General features: G+C 45.3%; 1 protein-coding gene across 1 annotated transcript in view; it reads right to left on the bottom strand.

The window, feature by feature from the left end:
• Window positions 1–27,269, bottom strand: part of MAP3K2 (mitogen-activated protein kinase kinase kinase 2) — a 409,487-nt gene that overhangs the window by 175,188 nt on the left and 207,030 nt on the right. Inside the window, exon 8 of the mRNA XM_086954496.1 lies at window positions 21,997–22,127. Within this exon, the coding sequence (XP_086810622.1) occupies window positions 21,997–22,127 (131 nt within the window). The remainder of the gene's footprint in view (window positions 1–21,996; window positions 22,128–27,269) is intronic.

Below are 27,269 nucleotides of genomic sequence, written 5' to 3'. Positions count from 1 at the left end.
AGGAAAGTCGGAGGTAAAGTCTTTGTTTTTTTTATGTGTGGATTGTAGAAAGAACCCGTAGATATGGAAGATAGGAATAAATATATCAGAGTCTGTTCTTTAAATTGCTGTGGCCTCAATGACAGAAAAAAGAGGGGTATATTAGCTAAACTTATTAGATATATGAGGATCGATGTATTACGTCTCCAGGAGACTCATATTTGTTGGAATAATCGAATGTGGTTAAAAGATTTGGGTCTCGATCTTCTGGCTTGTACCCGTCAAGCCACTAACACTCGAGGAGTTGCTGTAATGGCAAGGCATGGTCTCTTAACTTGCAATTGAGTTAAGGAATATAATTTGGGTAGATGAGTAATCATAGAAGTAGTCACTAGGGGGACTTTATACACTATATGATCTCTCCATGGTTCCAACCTAGATGATTCCACTAGCTCTGACCACTTAAACATTGAACTAGCTTTGTGGTCTCCTTCCATAGTTTTCTGTGGGGATTTTAACATTCATTTGAATGCAAACTTCAATCTTCAAAGTAATGACCCTTATACTGGTCGGAAGGTCAAGACTTTTAAGGCTTTGGCAGGAACATGGACTGGTCGACATCTGGCAAAGCCAGCGACAAGCTGATTCTGGGTATACTTTCTTTTCTGCCCCCCCATAAAAAATGTGTACGCTTAGACTATTTTTTTGTGTCCAACTTAATAGCGGAAAGGTTTAATTGCGGGCTTTTCCCTAGATTTATATCCGATCATAACCCTTTAGTTATTCATCTTCCAACAGGAAATTTCGTAGAAGCTATGACAACCTGGAATTTCGACAGAAAGCTATTACTTGATCAGGAATACTACCTATATATTTCAAATTGGATTGTAGAATTTTTTGAGAGGAATAGGGGCACTGCATCTGAGTTAATAGTTTCGGATGCCTTCAAGGCTGAGGTAAGGGGGGAAACTATCAGTTTCTCTCTAGAGCAACAGCGGAAGATAAAAGAGCAGGTTAACCACATGGCTGCTAGGCGTTTTCCCGTCCTGCGCTAAAAAATCATAAACTCCATACATCATGACGAGCTGGCCTTGTCATCCGCGCACGGCAGGTAAGCGCCATGACGAGCCCAGCTCGTCATTAGCTTCGAAGGGGTTAACGGCTGGGTAGGTCTGCTCAGGGAGGCTGAGGAAGAGCTTATCTGAGTAATTGGGGATCAACAGAAGAGAGAGGAATGTCAAAAGAGGATAGCAGCTGTAAGAACAAAAATACACCAACATTATGGAGCAAACTCAGCCATAAAATTCAGGCAGCACCGGGCTGATATTTATGAATTTGGAGAGCACACCGGCAGATTAGTAGCCAAGCACATACAGAAAAGAGCAGTTTCAAGCAGAATATGTCGTATTAAAAATCAAGGGGTACAGATTCAGGATCTCCCGGTTAGAGTGCTGGAGGTTTTTCAGGAGTTTTATCAGGGGCTTTATTCTACAGAGACGGATGGACCAGTAACGTCTGGCAAGGAATTTCTGCTTGACTATGTCACCTCTCAGATTACTCCTGAAGAGAGGGATATGCTATCTGCCCCGATTTCAAGAGGAGAAATTGAATCCGCTATGATTTTGCTGGCGGCAGGCAAGACTGCTGGCCCCGACGCATTACCCCTGAAATTGTTCAGCATATTCAGGCAAACTCTTCTCGGTGAACTTGAATCCCTATTTTTAAGAGCTCAGAAGGGCCAGACTCCTGATTCATGGCACAGAACAAATATTGTAGTTTTTAAAAAGAAGGATAATCCAGAACTTCCTCATATCGACCCATCTCTTTAATATGTGCAGATAGCAAGATTTACTCAAAAATAGTAGCACGGAGGCTTGGAAGGGTAATTTCTCCTCCAGCTTCTATCCCTCTCAACAGGGCTTCATTCCTGGTCGTGATACATCTATGTTAGGCTGGCAATAGCCCTGTTTGATTGGGCCCAGGTCTCGAAGGTTCACCAGGGGATGATCCTGTTGGATGCAGAGAAAGAATTCAACAGGGTCTCCTGGGGGTTCCTCTGGCGGATGCTGAAGACTAAAGGGTTCCTGCAGGAATTTGTCACAGCTATACAGTCCTTGTACATTTCACCTGAGGCCCATGTTCGGATCTCTGGACAGGAATCCAATGTATTATCTATCGGCAGAGGAACCCGTCAAGGGTGTCCCTGTTCTCCATTATTATTTGCCCTATACATTGAAATGTTACTCAGCAAGTTGGATGCCGATCAACGGATTAAAGCAGCTACGGTAAATGGGATCTCGTATAAAACGTTCGCGTATGCGGACGACGTAGCCATTTTTACAACGAACATTAGATCTGCCCTGCTGGTAGTGTATGACCTTGCGAAACAATTTGGCACTGTTTCGGGGTACAAATTAAACACCAATAAAACCAAGGTCATACGCTCTGATACTTTAAGACTGCAGGAGATCCCTACAGTATCAGTAGCAACCTATTTGGGTATAAGATTACGGCTGCGGTCGAGCAGATCCCTGAGATGAATATACTAACTATTATAAAAAGTGCCGATTAGACACTTGCAAGATTGGACCATTTTCATTTCTCACTCTATGGACGGTGTAATGTTATAAAAATTTGGGGAAAATAATAACTTTAATATTTGTTTCAGACAATACCTCCAGAATTTCCAGCATCTTGCACTTCCAGAGCAGAAGGAGTTTGTATCAGATTTTTATGGGGCTACCATAAAGCTAGAATAGCATCTAAATGGTTAATCATTCCGAGATTAGGGGGGGTTGGGGACTACCGTCTTTAAGGCTTTATCATTGGGTAACATTACTACAGCACATGGGGATACTGTTGAGCGGAAGCAAGACGCTAGTCCATGAACCAGTCAGACCCACTATACACGTCACGGTCTCCCGGCCGCTGGTAGATAACTGCCTGCCTTTGTCGCGGCAGAGCGGTGTTCGGGACGACCACTGACTTGGAACTACAAATCCCAGCAACACTTGCGGGTCACGTTGCATGTGATGTTACGCAGACCCAGAACCAGGATCAGAGGTGACTGCAGGGATCTGCGGTGCCGATAATTCTGGATGTTGAAGCTACGGCGAGCACCTTCAGTGACTCTACATTCATTGTATGGCGGTAGGAGTGCTTAGGCACAGTTCTTCCGAATTGCTAATCCACAGTCCGGACGCCTTTTGAAGTCGTCCCTCGCCCTAAGAGATAAGGGTATTTTGAAGACTAGTGTTTCTCCGGTCTCCTCAGAGATAACTCAGCAAAGGCATTACTATTGTGGGACCACATACTCCTCTGTTGGCAGTGACCGAACTCAGGGTCTTTTGCAGAGGAGCATTGTTATTTTGTTGTGCTTGGGTTCGTTTGCTCCTCTGTTGGATGAGACTCGAAGTAGTCAGTCTCGTGCAGAGGAGCCCATGTTTACCCTCTCGTACTTTTGGCCTGCATACTCCTATGTTGAGAGGGGTATGATACTCATAGATCCTACGCAGAGGAGTCTCTTTTGCTTAAACATTTTGAGATTAGTTTATTTACTGGCTACGACCATTTATCAGTCATTTCATCTAAAATGTCATCCCAGGGAAATTAACGTTTGGATATGTTATGACATGGGAAGAATAGTGACATGGTGATTTTCTTACGTTTTAACTGCACATAAGAATGGACTAGGAACAAGAGATTATTGTTCTTGGTTCCGGATTATTCCTCTTAAGCAATTGCCTTTTTGTAGTTTTATATGATTCTAGGAGAGAGGTCAGAGAGGGTATGTCGTCATTTTTGGCTAGGAGCCAAACCTCACATCAACCACATTGGTAGGTGCCATAGGAACATTAGAAAAGTACTTTCCGAGGGTATAATTACTGCATAAGTTCATTTCTATGATGTTCTTTTTGTCTTGCAAACATAGTGCATTGATGTGAACTTGCCACTGCCCTCTGCCCTCTTCTAAGATCTAGGCTCAGCTTATTTTGCTTTTCAGGTGAGGACTAAGAGAGGGTAAACCCCACAGCCATTATTGTAGTGTTTTATCTGTACACTGTGGGCTTATCTTGCTTACCCTGTGTTCTTCTCTCATCCCCAGATCTCCCTCCCCGCAGTCCCTACCCTTTCCTTCCCCCACTTGATTGCCTCAAAAGTCTGCCTGGTTACCTAAGCCGGACTTGGGGTTGTCTAGAGGTGGGCCTCTTTTGAGCATCAACACAGCCCTGAGGATTCGTGTGGAGGAGCCTGACAATTACAAGAAAAATACGGGCTCTCCACAAGTCACTTCTTTAGGTTTTTACAGATCAGAAGCTTTTTGGTTAAAACTATTGCACGGAGAGGGTCAATATTACTAGAATACTGCTGGTGGATTCCATAGCATCTAGGCCCAGGATAGGGAAAATTGATCAAATTCTACTATCAACTCTTCCTGATGATCTAGCCACTCAGAGTGACAGATGGGATAGGAAACTTGCACAGGAGGGCACAGACTTGGAAGCTTCTCTAGAATTGGCTAATCAGATTTTAATAACTGGTAGTCTGAGAGCACATTACATGTCCATTTTTGATCTATATTACACTCCGGGGAAAATTGCTAAGTGGTCTGGGTCAATGATCAGTTGAACTTGTGGATAAATGGTGGTTGGTGAACCAGGCTCTGGGTATGATTCTCTTCACAGATTTTCACACTGAGATCGGAACCACAAGCAATACAGAAGTGGAGGATCTGAAAGGTAAAGTTCAGTAGAAAACAAGTCTTTAAAGAAATCTTTTGAAGCAACCATAAAGTATATATTGAGAAAGTAGGAGTCAACAACTAACTCTATGAACACTTCAATTGGATAGTGTTTTTGATGTGCTGTAAGCATTACAAATGCTTCTATTTTTCTCACTAGCATGTCTCATTAACTCCTTCCACATGTATTGGGTTTGTGGAATCAGCACATAAGAGAAGTAACAGTTTTGCCTGCAATTCATCAAGGACTGTTTAGTTTAACGTTAAAATGCATCTTTTCAGAAGTTAAGAGAACTTCTTAAAGAAAAAAAGCAGCATTGTCTCATATGCCACAAAAACATATCCAGTGTTCCATGGGAAGAAGTTACATACCTTTGGTAAAGATCTTCCTGGTGGATGCTCCAACGGCATATTCCTCACCCTGTGAATATTTCCCAGGATTTAAGACAGGATACAGAAACGTTAAAGCAGTACTCCTACGCGCCAGTAAGTGTCATCATGCAGCACCACACTAAGGTTGTTTACTCCATAAGAGACGAGCCAGACAGCATATAAGTGCTACTCATGCATGGTGAAGTCAGTTGCTTTATTAAGCTCTCCACACTATCAGATTTGAAGCGATCAGCAGATTGGCTGATCAATAAGTAGATGCTTACACTGGGACCTTATTAGAAAGCAAAGAGTCCAGTACACAGAAGGGGATCTAAGGAGGTTATTGAGATATCTGCAGTTTGATGGAATATCCACCAAAAAAGATCGCTATTAGGCAACTTAAGTAGCTTGTTCTGCTGATGGATACATAAAATCTCAGGTTCCTCACCTTATAAAATAGTTACCACAGCAGTGCCTCCCCAGGTGGTGGGTCTGTAAAATGGCTTAGACTTAAAAGTCCTGCAAGACCAAGTTGGCGAAATGCCCCCCCTCGACAGATCTGAAGGTTGAGGAAGTAGTGCTCCATGAAAACATGTACCAAGGCCCACGTTGCCACTTGACAAATATCCAAGACAGGCACAGCCAGACGTGCCAGCAGTTTGACCATGGTAGAATGAGCTTGTAAACCTTCAAGAGGCTGCTTCTTACCAGTGCATAGCAGATCTTAACATAGAGAACATTCTTACTGCCTTGCTATTCTTTGCTGTGGAGAACTGATTGTCCACTCAATGTTCTTTGGCGTAATCTATATAAAAGCTTGACGCCCTCCTAGGGTCCAAATGATTATTTACTTATATGTTTTATATACCTATTGCTAGACCCGAAGGTATCAGATCGCTTTATGAAAAATCATGACCAGAAAACACAGTAAAATAGACATCAGAACACAAACAAGGTGAGAATTCCAAATAGAAAATAGTAAACGTCCAAGAAATAAAGGCAGTACCAAAAACAAGAGAAGCAATTCGAGAGGATCTAATAGACAGCATAAAACAAATAAAACAGCCTATGGTGGTATGGACTTGATCAGTACACACGATAATTAATCCAGGTCAATAATCTAGGAGTTACATTGAGGAGGAGTTGTTCCTCTGGGCGTAAGACATTTTAAGATGATTGCTTTACTTTTCTATTTTCTTGGTACACAAAACGTTTTATATCAGTGTTTTAAACCTTCCATTTCAAGGTTATGAAGCAGTTGAAAGATGTTTTAGGGCTTTTCATTGATCAAAAGGGTGTAACTTATTTCCGTGCACTTCATTGCTTGGTTTTACTCGCAGGAAAATGTCACACATTTGGAAGTTGAGTGTCATTCACAAGTGCACTGAATCCATGGTGATGTGTCAGAATCTGTAAACTTGGCCGCTATGTGTAGGTAGCCTTCTCACACGCCTCTGCTTCCCTCAAAACCACAGGATCTGGGACCTGGCTGCAGTGACACACAATCTCCAGGTAGCAACCCCATGTATGAAGCCTTCTCACAACTCCCGGTTTCCTCAAACCCCTGACTCTGGGGTCTGGCTGCAGCAAAGCACAACCTCCATGGAGCACCCCTATGTTAGGGCACTAGGTTAGTGCCCTTCCATTTCTGGTGCTTTGTAGCAGATTTAAGATCTTCTAGAGTTTCCTGTTATTCAATGGGTGTCATTTCTGATATTTATACGTTTCCATCTTCTTCATTGCTTGATTTAGCATGCTAGAGAGTGTCATTCATAGTCGTGGAATGTCACTCATAATTAAACTAAAATTATGAAAATGTCACACATAAGCAATCTGAAACCTTGGCATCTATGGACTAGTAATTAGGGTCGTTCTCTAAAAATGTGGAAGTCAGCAGCAAAAGTAAAATACCAGAAAGATGTTCAACACAGAAAATAGTCTGAGTTTTTGGGGGGGGGGCAGCTACGTTCGTGGCGGGCGCATGGAGTGATTCGCCTTTAAGGCACAGTCCGGCTTACTGGTGTCACAATGGTGGGCGTGGCCATTGTAAGCCCCATGATGCAGCGACTTCTGTGCGCACGTGCAGTATGGCCCCTTGCTCAGAGCCAGGCCGCTCGAGTCTGCACTCTACTGTTCTGTCGGCACTTTGGTGTCTTGTTATTTAGCCTGTGTGAAAGGACTAGCAAGTGCAAGACTTGAGAGGATGAGGTGAGACTTGAGGAGAGGATGTGGCAGACTTTGTAACTGGGGAACCAGGTTCGAGCCTTGATGTCTGCTCAGCACCCTGCAATTCTGGGCAAATCACTTATTCACTTAATCTCCCAACGCCTACCAAAATATGAATGAGTCCTTGTGTAATGTAACGGTGATCGTGTAAATCGGTCCAATACCTTCAGGTCGAGTTTGCGCTATATAAATCGGCAGAAAAAAAAAAAAGACTTTGCTGCTGAATGGGAAACTCGTAGACCATCAAAGATTTGCAGTGTCAAACCTCCCTTCATTCCCTTGCTCCCGATGATCGAACAGTGGGAGAGCGCCATAAGAATATTAAATCATTTTTAAGAGCTGCTGAAGCCTGCCCTTTGATCCCAGGCCCTGGATAACTTACTGACCGGGAACTTACCAGCAGTACCTAACTGGCACTGCAGCAGCTTGGATCCTGGAGATGTGTGCATGTCCATGTGAAGTCAGGTGAGAAATTCCTTTATCACTACGTGAAGTTGCCCTCATTGCCCACAATTTGAAACCGAATAGAAGGCCTAATTTAACCTGCTGTTGACAAAAGCCCACTTTTTTTTTACTTCATCATGTATTAAGGTTTGAAATTAGATTTTCAAGAGGCAGCTACCCATCTCCATGGGCGATGTTTAGAACACAGGCGATGTTTAGAACACAGAAATGTAAAGTGATCTCATGACACCTGCAATACCTTGTTTATAGCTGGCTGCTCTGCTGTTAGCATTCAGCATATCTGCACTTGGTATTTCATTTTTTTGATAACCATAAGCTGAGCCCCAGAGTAAAATATACTTCAAGTTTGGAGGGAAGTGCAGAATATAGATTTTTTTTTTTACAATTTACTGCTGGCTGGCAACTTTACATATAATAGGTCGCCTCACAAAACTGCCCTTCCTCCATGATTATAGTTCTGACACATTCTAGACCCCGTTTCTACTCTGAGGTGACAGTAAGCTATGCAGATTTCCTTGAATATCTACAGTTGCCGAAGCAATGTCAGGATGAATATTCGGGAGGACCGGGAATACAGACGAATCGTAGCGATCACCGCAGAACCCAACCGAGCGATCCTGCTTTTGGCATTATCCCAAAATTGCTGTATTCACCATCAGCGATGGCAAGTAATCAGCATGAGACATGCAAACCCACTATTTACTGGTTCCACATCCCGCACGGGTTGTCTGTATTCCCGGTCCACCCAAATATTCTTCCTGACATTGCTTCGGCAACTGTATATATTCAAGACAGGCATGTTTTATAATACTGTCCTGGAGATGATGCCACACATCTAAGTTTTGGCATTACATCGTCGACACACAATGAATTGCACAATGGTACCATGAATTAATTAAGTCTGTCCACTGAATACTAGTCAACAGACCCCTTTGTTCGTTCTTGCCTAAAATTGTTGTTCTGTCTTGTTCCCTGTGGGTCACAGGTTGTGCCCCGTTGACATTACTCTTTAACCATTGTTTATGTTTTACATTTTGAAAAATAAATTCCTGTCCGGCTGGACAAAACATATCGGCTATTTAGCGGATGTTTATCCTCACTCTGATCTCTCATGTTCTAGGGACCCCTGTCTTTAGTAACACTGTAGCGGTGCATGGCATGCTGGCCCGAGAGGCTGGTGTAGCAAGGGCGGGGCTCATGCTACGGTCACCCACAGAGCATCCTGCTCTGTCTCGCCTGGGTGCTCGTCTCAGCGGTGCTGGCTGGCTAGGTGGCAACTGATGATGCTGTGTCTTTTTCGGCCTCCGGGGTGTTTCTGGGCAATGCCGAGAACTCCTGTTGGCTGTGCGGTTGCCTGACAACACTGAGGACTCCTTCACGCTGGCTTCCTTGACGAGTGGCCACGTTTGCACTTCCAGATCTTCCCCGACCTTGGCTTCTGCACAAAGCGGGTGGAGACTCAGAAAGACAAAAGCTCACTCGGCTTCCAAGGAGAAAAGCAGAGGGAGGTTTCCACAAAGGGAAGCGCAAGAAAAACTCCCCAAATGAGTAAAGCACAGAGTAGCTCTCAGTAAAGCACAAGGGAATTTCCAGCAAAGCTCAAGGAAATTCCCCATAAAGCCCACAGAAGACTTTGAGGTCCCTAAGTCTTCCAGAACAGGAGGCAAGCACACACAAGCCCTTGGAGATTCGTCACAAGTAGGATACCACAGTAGAGCAAAAAGAGTCTGACCTTTTCCTCTGCCACAGACAGAAACAGCAACTGCAGGCCAACCCACCCCTCACACAGAAACGGTAGCGCTCCTCATACACCTCTTCTTCTTGGCAGGGTCCTCTTGTTTCTAGAAGTGATCTTAAGTCTTGGTGTTTAAGGTCCAATACTTATATCCCAGTTTCTAATTTGTCTCTTTATGGCATTGGTATCTGAGTCCAGTCCAAACCAGTCCTGGTCTCCTTGTCCTGCTGGACCACAGAACATGGAGACTGCATTGTGAAAAGGAGACACAGCCTATTAAGGTGCTAGTGAAACCCCTCCCAGCATTCCAAATGCAGACAAGGTCTATCCAGCCTGGCTAGGAGTCACCCAGGCAAGGCAGGGCACACATCAGAACCCCTTGTGATTGTATAATGTGAATGCAAATCCCCAGCTCCTGTTACTTCAAAAACCAGAAGGTGAATACACAAACAGGCAGGGGCACACAGGATGAACAAAAAAGAAGATGCCCATTTTCGAAAAGTGGAACTTTTAAACACACAATTTAAAAACAACTTTTTATAAAAGGTGTTATTAAATTCTGAGTTCAGAGAGCCTAAACTCCATTTCTCAATCTTGCCCCAATGGCAAGTTACGCTTGTAAAATGTTACAAGGCAGTTCCCATGTTAACCTATGGGATAAACCGCCTTTCAACAGTGAAAAACGAAATACATACTATTTTCAATCAGGACATATAAAACACACAAGTACATGTCCTACCTTTCACCTTCACTGCACCATGCCCATGGGGGTACCTTGTGCCTACCTGAGGGGTGCCTTACATGTAAGGGAAGGGAAAGTTTGGGCCCGGCAAGTGGGTACACTTGCCAGGTCAACATGGCAGTTTAAAACTGTGCATGCAGACACTGTGGTGGCAGGTCAGAGACACATTTACTGGGCTGCTCATGTGGGTGCCACAACCAGTGCTGCAAGCCCACTAATAGCATTTGATTTACAGACCATGGCACTCTCAGTGCACTTTAACAGGGGCGTACCAGTAAATCAAATATGTAAATCATGGATAACCAATCATAATAACAATTTACACAGGGAGTGCTTGCACGTTGACACTTATCAGCAGTGGCAAAGTGCCCATAGCATCTAAACCAGCAAAAACAAAATCACGTACCGTCACAAATGCAAGAGGTAGAGGCAAAATGTCAGGGGAAACCATGCGAAGCCTAACATGAAGGAACCAGCAAATGTAGAGATAGGATTGTGCATGGAGACTGGATCTGTGAAGACCATTCTGAGCTGATTGGGAGCATTGCACTCACCAATTAACCCTTTAGTGAATAGAGGGTCTTTTATAGAAGAGGGGGGCACATAATGTTCAGTGGGTTCTGTGCTGAGCAATGCGCCCTGCTAATTGCTGAGTGGAGAGCACTGAACCTACATGTAGTATGTACTGAGCAGATAGGACTTCAATTAGCTCAAGGATGCTCCTGCTGGAGCAGCTGTTTTGCGCTTTATAAATACCCTTCATTTATTCATCTTAGCAGAGTAATCCTATACTTAGTATCTGGGTATGTGAGCTTTATTCTAAGTAGAGCTCTGCATTCTAATAAGTAAGGATAGTGATTTGTATTATTAAGGGTGTCCTAAGAGTAAGAACTCTGTACTGAGCCATGAAGGGACAGGATTTTGCAAACCAGGCTATTCTGTGTTATGCCATTGGTATCTTTCGACTTGCTTCTGATAAATTTTCCTGAACCTTGTGATGTAAAATGTACCAATCAAACTCCTGTTCCACTCAGAAAGGCCAACCCCGAACCCTCCTCTTTCACTTTGGTGTGCTTGCTGTAGTCACTTGCTCCTTCAACTTGGATCTCAGCTTTTCGCTCCACCTCTTTCAGGATCTACCAGCCGCCACATGGGCGACAGGCCCCTGATCTGAGAGCTCCTGACTCAAACTCAAATTTGTTACGCCACTGGTACGTGCTTACTCCAATTACACTTCAGATTGGAGAACACCTAGTCTCCAATAAAACTCACGCAGCCAAAGGTTCCAGCTGTTCATGCAGCAGTACACACAGTTCCTGTCAGCTGATACATTTTCAGGAAACTAGGTCTTCTGCATTATGGAGATCCGCTAAAGTGTCCACAGGAGGTTAAAAAGTTGATGCAATAAACTGCTGAATGTTTTTAATTGGGGATTATATACAGTACCCACAGCATGAGAGTTCTGCATGGTTAAAAGTATATTACCAGGCAGCAAATATTCTATCAATATCACATGTGTACCATTAATCACCCTGTCACAATTCACCTGCATGTTCTTTTTGGGCGGAGCTCTGTGTAAATTATTCTTGTATCTTATTAATAAGATACAATTATAAAAATATTAGAAAACAAGTTACTTACCTGTAACTTCAGTTATCCAGTATTGGTATCTTTCATAGATTCACATGCTTAGAATCCTCCCCGCCGTCGAGGTGGGAGTCTCGCAGTACAAACAAAATATATACATAATAGTAATAAAACATTATACAATAGGCTACAATGGACAGTAAAGTCAGCTCATTAGGCTATCCTAGTCTTTTTGTAAATAGAACCAAATCTGGAACACAGTTAATCAGGCTCCAGCCCCCTCTTAGAACATTCCACAGAGAGGCAAACCCTCAGATTTTCGTAGCACAAGTGACAGTAAGTATATAATAGCAATAAGGTAAGCCTCTCCAGAGAGGAGGGTCGGTCGCATGTGAATCTATGAAAGATACCAATACTGGATAACTGAAGTTACAGGTAAATAACTTGTTTTTCTATCCAGTATTGGGGTATCTTTCATAGATTCAAATGCTTAGAATCAGGATAGTTAGCAGTAAAATCCTTAGTTTTATAGTGGATGATGGGTATCATGAGAAACACATTAGATACCTTGTAATACCAATACAGTAATGTAATAATAACATTCTAACCCTAAGAAGAGAAGACATTATAAACATGTATATATGAGAACCACAGTATCAAAAATAGAAAAGAAACAATACGCATTGTATTCGTTAACCTCATCGCTGCTAGGGAGATTTCTCTGCTGTGCTGCAGATCCTTGAAATACATTGTTTCATGACAAGCTCAGCTCGTCATTAGCACAGGAGCACTATACTGCATGACGAGCTGAGCTCGTCATGAGCAGGGAAGGGGTTAACATGTAATGACATAATCACCTCCTTAGAGAGGCTTACCTTATTTAAAGAGGTTTCGCAACACTGCTTGACCAACAGCTGATTCAGCCTCTGCCGCCAGATCGAGGCAGTAATGCCATGTAAAAGTGTGCACATTTTTCCAGGTCGCAGCACGGCAAATCTTCTTCAGAGGTACTCCGGCAAAAAAGAGCAGTAGATGAGGACACTGCCCTTTTGGAAGGAGCCTTGGGTTTCACAGACAAAGGATGCCCAGCTTTAGTATGGCAGAATTGGATCGCAAATGCAATCCACCTTGCAATAGTGGATTTAGTGACAGTTGTTCCTGGCTTTTGACCACCATAAGAAATAAACAATTGATCATATTTTCGGATGGACACAGTACGTGAGATATAGCATTTTAGACACCTTTTAACATCCAATGTATGCAAAGTCTTATCAGCAGAGGAAGACGGATTGGGAAAGAAAGAACGCATTAGAACAGGCTCATTAAGATGGAATGTAGAAGGAACCTTCGGAATAAACGTTGGATTAATTCTTAGGAGAACATAATCATTGGTGAATTTCAAATAAGGTTGTTTGATAGTAAAAGCCAGAATTTCACTGACTCTCCGAGCGGAGGTTAGTGCCACTAAAAGAGCCGTTTTCCAGGAGAGGTACTTGAGGTCAGCTTTGTGAACAGGCTCAAAGGATGCTTCATGAGCGGCTGTAAAACCAGGTTAAGCTTCCATTCTGGAGGAAGAGCTCCGATAGGTGGAAAAGCTCTGAAAAAACCCTTTAGAAATTGTCTGATTAAACGATTAGAGCACAGCGATGCAGTTCCTGCAGAACGTCTGTAGGTCGAGATGGCTACTAAATGCAGCTTAACTGATGTAAACATAAGACTAGACTTAGATAGCAAAAGAAGATAAGGCAGAACTTTATCTGGAGAGCATTTCAATGGATGTATATCTTTGTCATTGCACCAAGAACAAAATCGCTTCCATTTTAAAGCATAAGCCTTTAGAATAGAAGGAGCTCTTGCCGTTGCAAGTATATCTCTACAATCCTGAGGCAAATCTAGCTCCTTGAATTCAGTGAATTGAGAAACCAAGCATGTAGATGCAATCGGGCTGGGTGAGGATGAAGAATCTGGCCCTTGTTCATTGATAACAGGGTCAGAACTGCAGGAAGGTGGTATGGTTTACGTTTTGACAGTAGAAGAAGCTCTGTGAACCAATGCTGATGTGGCCATCGCTGAGCAATGAGAGTCATGCAGCATGGTTCCATTGTGAGTTTGCGCAGAAGTCTTGGAGCAACGGAAAGGGGGGAAATGAGTATGCGAAGATCCCTGTCCATCTCATTATGAAGGCGTTCCACCCACGAGCTCCTCCCCGGTTCCCAACTGGCAAAGAACGGGCACTTCTGCTTGTTTTTGAAGACAAAGAGATCCAAATTTGGTGTGCTCCACATCTGAAATATGTGTTCCACAACTGACTGATCTAACTCATTCGTGACAGGACTTCGAAGTCCTGCTACAAGTGTCCGCCAGAGTGATGTGAATGCCTGGCAAATGTTCCACCTCTATTGTGATGTTGAGAAAGAAGCCATTCCCAAATGCTTTAAGCTTCTTGAGACAGAATGTGTGAACGAGTACCTCCTTGCTTGTTTAGGTAGTGCATGCAAGTGGTGTTGTCGGTTCTGATGAGAATTGATGACCCTTGAAGCCTTGGGAGAAAAGACTGCAACGCCATAAAAATGTCTCGAAGCTCTAAGAAGTTGATATGCATTTTCGCCATCGCAGCAGACCGCTTCCCTCTTATGCAGAGATCTTGAAGGTGTGCACCCCACCCTTCTAGGGAGGCATCTGTAGTCAGGATGAACTCCGGCACAGAAGAAAGAAAAGTAAGCCCGGTTGAAACATTCCTAGGGGCAGCCACCAAAGCAGAGCTTCCCCCATAGTTGGGGTTATCCTCACTAGGTCGAACGACCCTGAGATCTGCAGCCATTGACTGTCTAGTTCCTCCTCGATAGGCCTCATCCTGAGATGGGTGTGAGGTACCAACAATATTTCTGAGGATAGTATTCCTAGGAAAGATTTGATGATTCTCACAAAAGCGAACAGTCTTCTTTAGAGGTCTGTTGCCAGAGAAATCAGTCGGTATTGTCTTTCTTTTGACAAGAATGCCTTATCCTGGATAGTATCCAAGACTGCCCCCAGAAATTGAACCCTTTGAGAAGGACGAGGAACTGATTTTTGGCCATTGAGGGACAGTTCCAGGGATTGAAACAGCTGAAGACATGTGAGCCTTTATCAGCAAATCGTCCAGATAACGGAAAAGTTGTATGCCTTGAAGTATGAGGTGAACAGCCACCGGGCCAGGCATTTTGTAAAGATTCTTGGGGCTGAGCGGAGACCGAAGCGGAGGACCCTGAATTGAAAGTGAGCACCTGCCACAGTAAAACGGAGGAATTTCTGATGATTGGGGTGAATAGGGATGTGGAAGTGTGCATCCTGGAGATCCAACGTTATCAGGAAGTCTGCATGGTGAAGAAGCTGAAGAATCTCTTTTGTAGATAATTGTTCAGCTTTCTTAAATCGAGGATAAGTCTCCATTCCCCTGACTTTTTCTTTACTAGAAAAAAACGGGAATAAAACCCCTTCCTCACTTGAGAGCGAGGCACTCTTTCTATCGCTCATTTCGAGAGCATGTTTTTTGCTTCCTTCCTGAGAAGAGCAAGATGTGGTGGATGTTTCTTTAACCCCTTCCATGCTGCCGTCGGCCATTGGCCGACGGCAGCACTACCTCGCTGGTGCTGCCAATGGCCGACGTGGCCCGCCCTTTTTTTTTAAACGGCCGCACTGCCGCGAAACCGCGGAAGCAGCCAATGGGTTAAAGGTGGGTGAGGAGGAGAAATGCTGGCAAACTCCAGGGTGTGCCCACATTTGAGAATATCGAAGACCCACTTGTCAATGGTCAATCGTTTCCACTTAGTGAGATGTTGGTATATGTTAGGAATCCGGGAAGTAGGGTGTGGCAGAGCTGCTGCAGGTGCTAGGAAGTCGTCACTGCTTTCTAGCAGCACCCCTGCCCTGTTGGGGCTGTCGACTTCTATTCTGCTGTCTATAAGCGGCAGCCAGAGGGTTCCAGTAGGACTGTTGCTGTTGTTGATAGCTATCCCTTCCCTGTTAGGCTTGGGACCGGTATCTTTGATAGCCACCACGAAAAGAATAAGATCCTCTGCCACGGGATCCTCGAAAAGGAACCTTCCTATATTGTAACATGCCAAGGGCGTTGGCAGTGTCAGTATCTTTTTTGATGTCTTGCAGAGCTTCATCTATGTGCCTGTCAAATAGTGCATCTCCATTGAGTGGCATGTCCAAAATCTTTGTTTGGACTTCAGGGCGAAAGGTGGTAGATTTCAACCATCCTGGACATCTGAGGACTGCTGCTCCAGCTCGTTGACGAAAACCTAAGGAGGCTAGGTCCATAGATATATCAATTATTTCAGATGCAGCACTTTATCCTTCCAGGAGAATTTTCCGTGCCTCCTGCTTCTTTTTATCAGGTAAGAAATCGAGATATGGAGCAATGTCAGACCATAGCTGGCTGTCATATCTCCCGAGAATTGCTAGGGAGTTTGTGGGACGAACCGAAGCACCCGCCATGGTGGTGAACCGCTTACTGATGTTATCAAGCTGCCTCCCATCCTTATCTGGCGGTGCTGTAACAGGAATGGATGGATTCCGAGATCCACGTTGAGTAGTGTGTAACAGAATCTGGTCTAGGTTGACTGGACAGGCATGCAGGAGCATCATCTGGTGCTTTGTATTTTCTTTTGATCCTAGAAAGAATCGCAGGTACTGAAAATTGATTTTTCATTATTTGGATTCCTTCTCCCCAGATATGATCTATTAAAGGGATAGAACAGACAGACTTCCTACTCTGCTCTTTAAAATCATAAAGGAAGCAATCAGATTGCTCCACTGTAACAGGAAGGTGAAAACGAATCACTGACCTCTCCATAATAGCATGAAAACCTCTAATATCCTCAGGAGGGGAATCTACTGCCTGAGGAACTGGCGAAGATGGCGTAGCGATCAGGTAGTCATCCCATTCATCCATAGTCGTGGGCGATTTTAGTAGTTCAGCATCCTCTGCAGCAGTATCGTTATCATCATCCTGGATAAGATGCTGTACAAGTAAAACCTCCTGAGGTTCATCAATAGGAACAGACGGACGATCTGCAAGACAGGAGGCGTAGTAGGTTGTGTCGAAACAGGCTCAGCTGGTGAAAAATGTGCATGATAGTCCTGCATGTAATATAGCTGTCAGGTCTTGGACCAAGGCAGCAGGCATCTGCACCATAAGCTCCTGTTGCAATGGGGTCGCTTGAGGACCTCGTAATGACTCACAAGGCTCATAGTACTCTTCCTCCTCCTCCTCATCCTGATATATAATTCGGAGTTGAAAAGGATTGCGTGCTAGCCTAAAAAGTCCATTGTCCTCCGATTGTTCCAAATAGTGACTAGGAGGCAAGGGTGAAAAATGAGATACGTCCTGGAAATAGTTTCTCGAAGATGAGAGCGTAGACAATAGCCTTGATGTTAAAACTGGTGTTATTTGTAGAGATGTAGGTCTCTTACGCTTCAGCGTCGACGAGATGTACATAGATGGTTAATCAGATCCAGCAGAAACTGCCATCACATAAATTACCGCCAACGTTATCATCGGCATCGTCGATGGAAAAACCATCATCGACGATGCTTTTGTCGTCGAAGCAGCTGCTGTCGCCGACCGTGGAAACGTCGACGGGAGTTGTATCGTCTTCGACGGCGGAAGCGACAACAGGAGGTGGCTCGTCGGCAACGAGGTGGGCGTCAAAGAGGAATGACCTCGTCGTCGCTGGTACTGTAGATGGAAGATTAGGCAACGAAGACGAAACCAGCAACGATATCGTTGTCGACGTTACCGCTGTCGTCGATGATGTCTTTTTCGACGCCGAAGGAATCCTGAGAGACTCCAAATGAGATTGTTGATGTTTAGAGATAGTTTTCTGTTTAATTTTTCCTTTTTCTACCGATTTCTCCTCTGAAGAGAATGAAAGCTTCTCTTTTTTAGAGGAAGAGTGACCAGTCTCAGAATGAGGCTTTTTCAGGGTCTTACTCTATTGCTCAGATAGAGAACATCAGATCTATCCCTCTTCCTGGTATGGGGTGGACACCTGAGGGCTAACACTGCCATCATCTCCTGAAACAACGTCAGATGTAGCTTTTAACTTCTCAACCCAAACCAGTAATCTTCCTTCTCTGTCTTGTAAAGTCTTGGCAGGAAAGGATCCACAAATTCTGCAGTCTTTAACTTTGTGAACTGGATAAAGACAGTAAATACACTCCTTGTGAGGGTCCTCAAAATGCAATTTCTTCTTCCCACAGGAGGAACAAGGTAAAAACAAGTTTTTCTGAGAAGTCTCAGACATAGCTCCTCACAAAGTTCAGCCAAAGGTGAAGAAAAACGTAGCAGAGCTCAGGGAGACTCCCTGTCACAAAACGTGCGGTAGAAAATCGGAGGGGTTGCTTCTTTGTCGAGTGTTCTAAGAGGGTGCTGGAGCCTGATTGGCTGTGTTCCAGATTTGGTTATTTTTACAAAAAGACTAGGATAGGCTAATGTAGTGACTTTACTGTCCATGGTAGCCTATTGTATAATGTTTTATTACTATCTATACTACTATTATAAAGGAAGAACTTTGAGGCTTTGAGGCGGGTAAACTCGGAACCACAGCGCCAATCCACACACCCGATACATCGTTGTAATCCTCAGGGTGTGCAGATGGACATAGGCTATATAAAGTAAAAAAATACGTTATATTTAAAAAATGTACATTATAAAAAAAGTAGTCCCCTCGAAGTAGCGCCGGCCGCGACCTGCGTGCTGACGTCAGGAGCGCGGGGAGGTGCGGCGTCCAGGAGCGCGAGGAGGAGCCGCGGACATGGCGCGGGGAGGAGCGGTGACGAGCGGCAGACATGGCGTGGGGGAGGAGGTGAGGAGCAGCGGACCGGCGGGAGGAGCGGTGACCAGCGGTGAACTGAGAAGCGGCGGCTGAGGTAAGGCTCCGGGGGACAATGTCGGGCAGGCGCGGGTCGGGGCAGGCAGGGGACGGGGACTTACACCAAAACAGAAGGAGGAGCAGTGAACTGAGGAGCGGCGGCTGAGGTAAGGCTCCGGGGGACAATGTCGGGCAGGCGGGGGACGGGGAGTTACAACAAAACAGAAGGGTACAAAACAGAAGGGTACAATTTACATCGGCTGAGGAAAGGCTCCGGGGGACAATGTCGGGGCAGGCGGGATACGGGGACTTACAGCACCTGCCATGGAGATTTATGCAGAGCGCCTCAACACTGGGCCTTTGTGACAATCGGTGGACAATATAGGGGCAGGCGGGGGTCGGGGCAGGCGGGGGACGGAGCGGCCAGGGCCCCGGACTGCTGGGCAATGTCGGGGCAGGCGGGGGTCGGGGAAGCCTGTTTGCTCCCGGACAAGGTCAGGACGGGCTGCTAGTTATGTATATATTTTATTTGTACCGCAAGACTCCCACCTCGACGGGGGGGAGGACTTTAAGCATGTGAATCTATGAAAAATACCCCAATACTGGATAACTATGTGTATTTTGTCCCAAAAAGTTGTTTTGTTCCGCATGGGGAGCTTAGGCCTAAGGCTCTCTCTAAGAGAACCATTATGTCAGGTTAGGTATCTATCATCCGGGTTTCTCAAGAATACAGGGTTGCCCCTTATTTGGTCTATGTCTATCTGGAAGTGGTGGACATAAAACTCTGCTGCTACTTCTAATGCTGGAACTCTTTTCCTGGCACCTTTGGACAAGAGGGCCTGCACTTCAATCAAGGCAGACATGTGTTCCTTTGTCAGCTAGCCTGATGGTGGGTGATGGTGCATAGGGGTGAGAAGAAATGGCATAGCCCCAGACAATTTGGAAAAAACTGACGTGTCTGAGGGGATGGCTTGCGACCCTTTGAGGAAATATCAGGTCCTGCCCAACAAGGTAGCAGTATGCTGGAAAGGACAAAGTAAAACAGTTTTGTGGCTGCGGTTAAGGGAAGGGCGGAGGACTGGGCAGCATGTTGTCCCTGATGCCATGGATGTTGTCTTTGTGAGCCATGACCTCGGGCACGAAAATGCTGGAAGGCCTGATGGGCTAGCAGAGGAGACTGTCGTTTGCGAAACTGAAAACTCCTACAATAGCTAAGGAGGTGATGATATTGCTGGTGGAACTGTCCGATGGGGGCAGACAGACCCAAGAAGCACGCTGTGTACCTACTTTCCTTAAACCATTCCATGACTGAATCTACTTTTTCACCAAAAAGGCAAGAGTCATCTAATGGCATGCCCATTAAAGATGCCTGGACATCCCTGTTGAAGCCCTCATTCTGTTGTGGCACTTAACTGCCTTTTTCCCCACAGCCCACCCTTAACAACCTGTTGTATCCAAGTCACAGCGAATCCCAAACTTTGATGTGTCATATCAATCCTGAAGTGAGGGACGGTCATAGGTTATCAAGATAGTAAGCAACATTTGGGCTGCCGTGTATTATCGGGCATGTAAATAGTGACCTAAGAGGCAGCTATTGTTAACAGATCTGAGAGCAAGGCCTACAGACGAGTACATATGCTTCCTAAATGCTAAATGTTTTGATGCATTTTGGTTCACAATCTGGTAGAGTTGAGGGTAAGACACAGATATTACCTTACTTGTGGACGCCTGCATGTCCTAGCTCTCAGGCATCGGATACTGTGTAAGAAAGTCAGGGTTGTCTAGCGCTGGCCGATGGCGCTGAGCAGCCTACCTGTTAACTGGTGGTCCTAACATGGTTTCAACCAAGTGACCAAGATGGTACCTATGAGGGCCTCCTTAAAAAGGGAATAACGATTCCTAGGCAGGTTATCAGAAGGTTTGTCCGATGGCTACGCTCTGGTGAAAGTAGGGCACGGCCTCAATAGAGGCTGTGGTGATTCCCCAATTCCCTGATTCAGAAAGCACAATGGGCTGAAAATCCGCCTCCGTTGTTGGCATTGGCATTGGTGCAAAGCGAACCAGTGCAAGTAGGTGGAGTCAGACCTAAAGTAGGTGTGGTTCTGAACCCAAATCAAGCTTTAGGGGCACAACCGCACCAAGGGTGGACTAGCTGGCGGAAATCTGACTAAACCTCACTGTGGATCTTTGGGGCCAGAAGGTGTGCCAGAGGGAACTGGTTAACAGCAAAAAAAGGAGCAGTATTACCTCCCTAAAGGCCCTACTTTGCGTCAACACCATTGAAAGACCGAGAAGTTAGGGATGGATCGGGAATAGGCTCAGGATCAGCTCCAATGAATATCTGGAGAGTGACCAGGTGGTACGTTGATGTCCTCTCAGAATTACAAAAATGGTAGGAAAGGGCATATTCCCACTTCTATATCTTATGCTTTTTCTTGGACTTACCTCAAGACTACAACCATAATGGTGATCTGCTAAGGGACCTTCCTTTCGACTTCGACCAGGTCATGGTATAGATTCTTCTGACGTTTGGCGATATACAGCTTTGCCTCGCAGTTCTATATGGCCTTCAGATTACTCTGGGAGCAACTGTCACAATCCCTGGAATCTTACTCCGACCCAAAGCACCACACACACCCTTTCTGAGGGTCTGTCATCGACATCTGATTGCGAAGGTCCCAACACGGCGTAAACCCTATTGATTAAATTGTTTTTAAAAAGGTCTTGACAAGAGTAGGAAATAGCACTGGATCCACGCGTAAAGGTCTGGAAAGAAAGGAAATTACGCCAGCAGGCATAAGTGGAGCTTATAAGAGGGCCCTGCTCATCACGTTCTGAGTAGAATGACATCAGCACAGATCCACGATGCCACCTACCAGTGCACAGCAGTACTGCTCTATAATTTCAAGATCCAGCCTGACACCTCAGGAATTGTCACAAGGTAAGAAATCTACAGTTAGAAGTATCTATTGCCACAGTACATTTGCTAGGAATCCAGCACAGGCCTTATACCTTATTTCTGTTATAGTATTAAATGTGGCATTCAGTATTATATGACAATATGGCAAAGGAATGACGACTTGAATCCACCCAAAGCATTTCGTACATCTGATCAATTTGCATGCTTTTCTCACTACGTGGATGAATGTACAATTAATTCAGAGGGATTATTCTGTTAACCATGATTCAGCTGGAAATGACTATCTACTTAATACCCAAATCGATCCTAACTGTATTACGTGACTGGAATTGAGAAATTAAAGTTTAAAAAAAAGATTGCAAAATTTACTTGGTCCATGCTCTCTGGAATGAACTCTCCCTCGCTGGTGATGCTAGTGAAAGATCCATTTCGAACAACTTGGTGCTGCGCATCTGGAATGTAGCCTGGGGGTGGAGAACTACGGTCTCTGGTCTGAATACCTGGAAAAAAATGTAAAGATAAACAAGGCTCTTGAGCTGCAAAAAGTCTGAATTTATTGTGTTTAACACACAATCTCACTTTGAATAACACAAGTTCGCGAAATACAAGCAGAAGAAATGCTATACTCTAAAGAGAATTAGTAAAATAGGACTTTGAGCCCTATTTTTACCAATTCTCTTTATACTCTTTATACTGAGATATGTAGCAAATTAGCAGATTCCAATGATTCCCAGTAGCTTACAGGGGGACACAGATGGATAAGTTACTTACCTGTAATCCTAGTTCTCTTCCAGGGGTATCCTCATCAAAGTCATAAGCACTGAATATTCCCGCCCATGTGCGGGACCCCGGAAACAATATAAAAATATATATGTATAAAACACATATATCTCGCTCCACATATATGTATGTACATATATCATTTTTCTCACATCAATGCAGCCCCAAAACTGAGGCTAAACAATGCAAACACATATACATGAACTGCAATTAGTAAGGAATCAAAAAACACATTAGGTCAAAAAAGCCCTTGAACTTTGTGTTTTAATGAGTCAAACCACTCATAAATCCTGAAAATTGCTTATAAATAGACATTGTTAGCCCTCAGGCTGCATTGCAAAACAATATCATAGAAAATGAAACCATTTTCCCAATAACTGGCACCGTGCCTTTAAGGCAGCCATGACCCCAGGCTTCCCATCATGCCTCAGGGGTGACAGTTAGGTCAGTTGTTCTTTGCATAACCCTGAAGACAGGGCTCAACCACAAGATTGAAAACAAAACAGTACCAAATCTCATTTACCTGGGGAGGCGGGTGGGTTGCTTATGACTTTGATGAGGATACCCCTGGAAGAGAACTAGGATTACAGGTAAGTAACTTATCCTTCTCTTCCAGGGGATCCTCATCAATAGTCATAAGCACTGAATAGAATAGCAAGCCCATCAACCACCTGCAGGTAAATGAGAAGTACATGACCCAACCAAACATAACAGCCAAAAGAAACTTTAGCTGTTAACCAGATTCCTCAGGGAGGCTTGGCCCACCTGGGTATCTTCTCTCGTGTCAGAATCTAGACAGTAATGTCCGGTAAATGTATGGACAGACCTCCAGGTCGCCGCTTTACAAATCTCAGACATGGGCACATCCTGCAGGTAGGCCGCCGTGGCTGCTCTACCTCTAGTAGAATGCGCCTTAGGGGAACCCCCTAAAGTCTTCTGTGCCAATTGGTAAGCAAGCTTGATACACGAAACGATCCACCTGGAGATAGAACGTTTCGAGGCTGCATGACCAGTCCTGATCGAACCGTAGTTAACAAACAATTGATCAGAATGTCGAATAGACTTGGACCTGTCCAGATAGAACTTTAAACCCCTTTTCAGGTCCAGAGAGTGTAACGCCCTCTCAGCTGGAGTAGAGGGATTAGGAAAGAAAGTGGGTAAAGAGATAGACTGATTGACATGAAAATCAGATACCACTTTAGGCAGGAAAGAAGGATGCGTTCTAAGCACCACTCTGTTCAGATGAAAAACCGTATACGGTTCTTTAGTACATAGGGCCTGAATTTCGCTCACCCTACGGGCTGACGTAATCGCTATCAAAAAAGCCGCTTTCCAGGAAATATGCTGTAAAGAAGCTTTATGAATAGGCTCAAAAGGTGAACCCATCAATTTTGATAGGACTAGGTTCAGCTCCCAAGGCGGAGTAGGAGGCCGAACAGGAGGGTACACTTTCTTTAGACCCTGCAGGAAATCTTTTACTGCAGGAAGCTGAAAAAAAGAAGTTTGTGAAGGTGATCGCCTATAAGCTGTAATAGCGGCTAAATGCACCTTAATGGAGTTAAACTTCAAACCTGCTTTAGTCAGGTACAACAAGTATGGGAGAACTGCTTCTTCCTGACTTTTTACCGGATTGTGACCATTCTGCATGCACCACATATAGAATCTCTTCCACTTGCATGCATACGAATGTCTAGTGGAAGGGCGTCGTGCTTCTTTCAGAATGGCCATGCAGTCCTGTGGCAGCCCTAGATGGCCGTACTGTATGACCTCAGGAGCCATGCTGCCAAGTTCAGTGACGGAAGGTTGGGATGGTGAATCCTCCCGTTCATCTTCGACAACAGGTCCTGCCTGCATGGAAGCCTCTTGTGAGGAGACACTGATAGGTGAAGTAGGTCTGTGTACCACCATTGTCTCGGCCAGTCGGGGGCAATCAGGATCATCGTTGTGCACGAGTGGCTCAGCTTGCTCACCACCTTCTGGATCAGCGGAAGGGGTGGGAAGGCGTACACAAACTGCCCGACCAGTCCATCAACAGAGCATTCCCTCTCGTTCCTGGTCGATAGAACCTGGAGGCGAAGCTTGGGCATTTGGTGTTTGTCGTCTGCGAAGAGATCTATTGAAGGACGACCCCAAGACTGGAAAATGTCGTCTAGCACTTCGTCGTTGAGAACCCAGTCTTCTCTGTCTTCGAATTGCCGACTTAGAGCGTCCGCCCTCACGTTCTGCTCTCCTGGGAGGTGGACTGCCTGAACAGACAACTTGCGAGCTAGAAGCCAATGCCAGATGCGCTGAGCTTCCAGAGACAGAGTCCTTGAGCGTGTTCCTCCCTGCTTGTTTGAATAGTACATCGTGGTGGTGTTGTCCGTCTGTACTAGAATCATTTTCTCTTGAAGCGAGGGAAGGAACGCTTTGAGAGCCAGGTGAACCGCTCTCAACTCCAGCAAGTTGATATGATAAGTGCTTTCCTTGGGAGACCACAGACCCTGCACTTGTAGGGGTCCCATGTGCGCTCCCCATCCTTGCAATGATGCATCTGTGATGATCGTTTGTGTTGGAGGCGGCTGATGGAAGAGAACTCCCATCTGCATGTTCTGTCTCTTTGTCCACCACTGGAGGGAAGATTGAGCAACCTCCGACAAAGTGATCCGATCGTCCCACTGATCTGAGTGTTGGTCCCATTTGTCCTCCAGATCCTGCTGAAGAGGACGCATCCGAAGTCTGGCGTTCGGTACTAGGAAGATGCAGGAAGCCATCGACCCCAAGAGCGAGGCTATCTTCCGCACCTTCTGGGACCTGTGGAGAAGAACTTGCTGGCACTTGAGGGCTATCGAAAACTGTCTCTCCTCCGAAGGAAACACTTTTCCTACTTCGGAGTCTAGCAGAGCTCCTAGGAAGTGGATCCTCTGAGTTGGTTGTGAGACAGACTTGTTGAAATTGACATGTAGACCTAGACGTTGACAAAGTTCTATGCATGTCTTGAATTGATTCCTTACGTTGCCTGGAGTTGGACCTTTCAACAGCCAATCGTCTAAGTATGGGTATACGAAGACTCCCCTGCGGCGTAGAGCTGCCGCCACCACTGCGACACACTTGGTGAACACTCTGGGAGCCGACTTCAACCCAAACGGGAGGACTTTGAACTGGTAGTGAGAGGTCCCCACCCGGAACCGAAGGAATCTTCTGTGATCTTGCCGTATTGGAATATGGAAGTACGCATCTTGAAGGTCCATCGAACACATCCAATCCCCCTGCCTGAGATGTGGATATATCTGATGAAGCGCCAACATGCAAAACTTTTCTTTTCGTACATGCAGATTGAGTGTTCTCAAGTCCAGAATGGGCCTGTATTCTTCCTTCTGGCCCTTTTTTCTGACCAGAAAATACCTTGAGTACACTCCTTTCCCCCTCTGGGACACTGGAACTCTCTCGATGGCTTCTTTCTCGAGGAGTGTAGCTACTTCTGCTTTTAACCTTTGTAGCTGGTGACTTGATGTTGACATCGGGGAAACGTGCGGAGGTAGACGATGGAAACGAAGACAGTACCCATTCTGCAGCGTAGACAACACCCATTGATCTTTGGTGATGGCCTGCCACTCTGTCCTGTGATGCGCAATGCTTCCCCCCACTGGAGTGGGTAACGGCGCTGGGGGAAGTGAAGACTCATTGCTTCTGCTGCGCTTTATTGAAGTTGTTGCCTTGGCGCTGATTTCCATTTCCCTTGGAATTGCCCTTGCCTTTGTACTGTGTCTTTTGTTGGCCTTGTTGGTTCTGGCCTTTCTGCCATTGAGGGGTTTGAACCCTCTGCTTCGAATAACCCTTGTTGTTCGAACGGAATTTCTTCTTAAATTCCTTTTTCTTCTCGAGTCCCACCGCTTTGAGAGTGTCCAACTCGGTCTTTATCCGCTGCATTTCTTCATGCGCACTCGCTCCAAAGAGAGATGTGCCTGAAAAAGGAAGGTTCAGGATTCTTGCTTGAGCCTCCGGTTTTAATGCTGTGAGGCGTAACCAAGATGTTCTCCTTGCTGTTACTCCTTGCACATAGCCATGTGCCGCCAGAGTTGCCCCATCTGCTGCCGATCCTATAATCTGGTTGGAGACTTGACTGCCCTCCATCAGAACCTCCTCAAAGTCCTTTCTGTCTTCTTCAGGGAGCTTTGCGGTAAATCTCTGAAGAGAGTCCCACAGAGACCTGTCATACCTGCCGAGCAGGGCCTCCGCGTTAGAAACCTTGAGGAAAGAGGCTGAGGTGTTACACACCCTTCTCCCCCATGAGTCCTGCACCTTGCTATCCTTATCCGGAGGTACCGTGGATGAGGAAGCCACTGCATTGGATTTCCTTGCCGCCGTAATGATCACTGAATCTGGCGGGGGATCAGCTTTGAGGAACAGAGGATCCTCTTCCGGAGGACGATACTTTTTGAGAATCCTCGCTGGAACGGACTTCACCGTTGCCGGAGTGAGGAAGACTTCATTCACATGTTCCATTATACCCGGAACCAGCGGCAACAACGGTTTGGGTGCTGATCTATGTTGCAGGGTTTCGAATATGACAGTCGTCTTGACTTGTGGAGCTGTCATCGGTACTCCCAGTTTCAGGGCTCCCCTGCCCAAGATATCTTGGAACGAGAAAATATCCTCAGTTGGAGACACTCTTGAGCGTGGACTGTTTGTAAGAGTCGGGGAGTAATCCCTGTGAGATCGTGTTCTCGACAAACTTGAAGAACTACTAGCCCTCCTGGACCTAGTTCTTCTGCTAGAACGCGTCTTGGAACGAGATCTCTCTCTGTGACGAGAATGTCTCTTGCTTGAGTGTTGAGAACGAGACCTTTCTCTGCGGGGAAGAGGTTGGTCTCGATATCGCT

The sequence above is a fragment of the Lissotriton vulgaris genome, chromosome 2_1 (assembly GCF_964263255.1).
Source record: "Lissotriton vulgaris chromosome 2_1, aLisVul1.2, whole genome shotgun sequence".
Classification (NCBI taxonomy): Eukaryota; Metazoa; Chordata; class Amphibia; order Caudata; family Salamandridae; genus Lissotriton; species Lissotriton vulgaris.
Note: the sequence above shows the minus strand (reverse complement) of the source record. Positions and strands in the feature narration are given on the sequence as shown.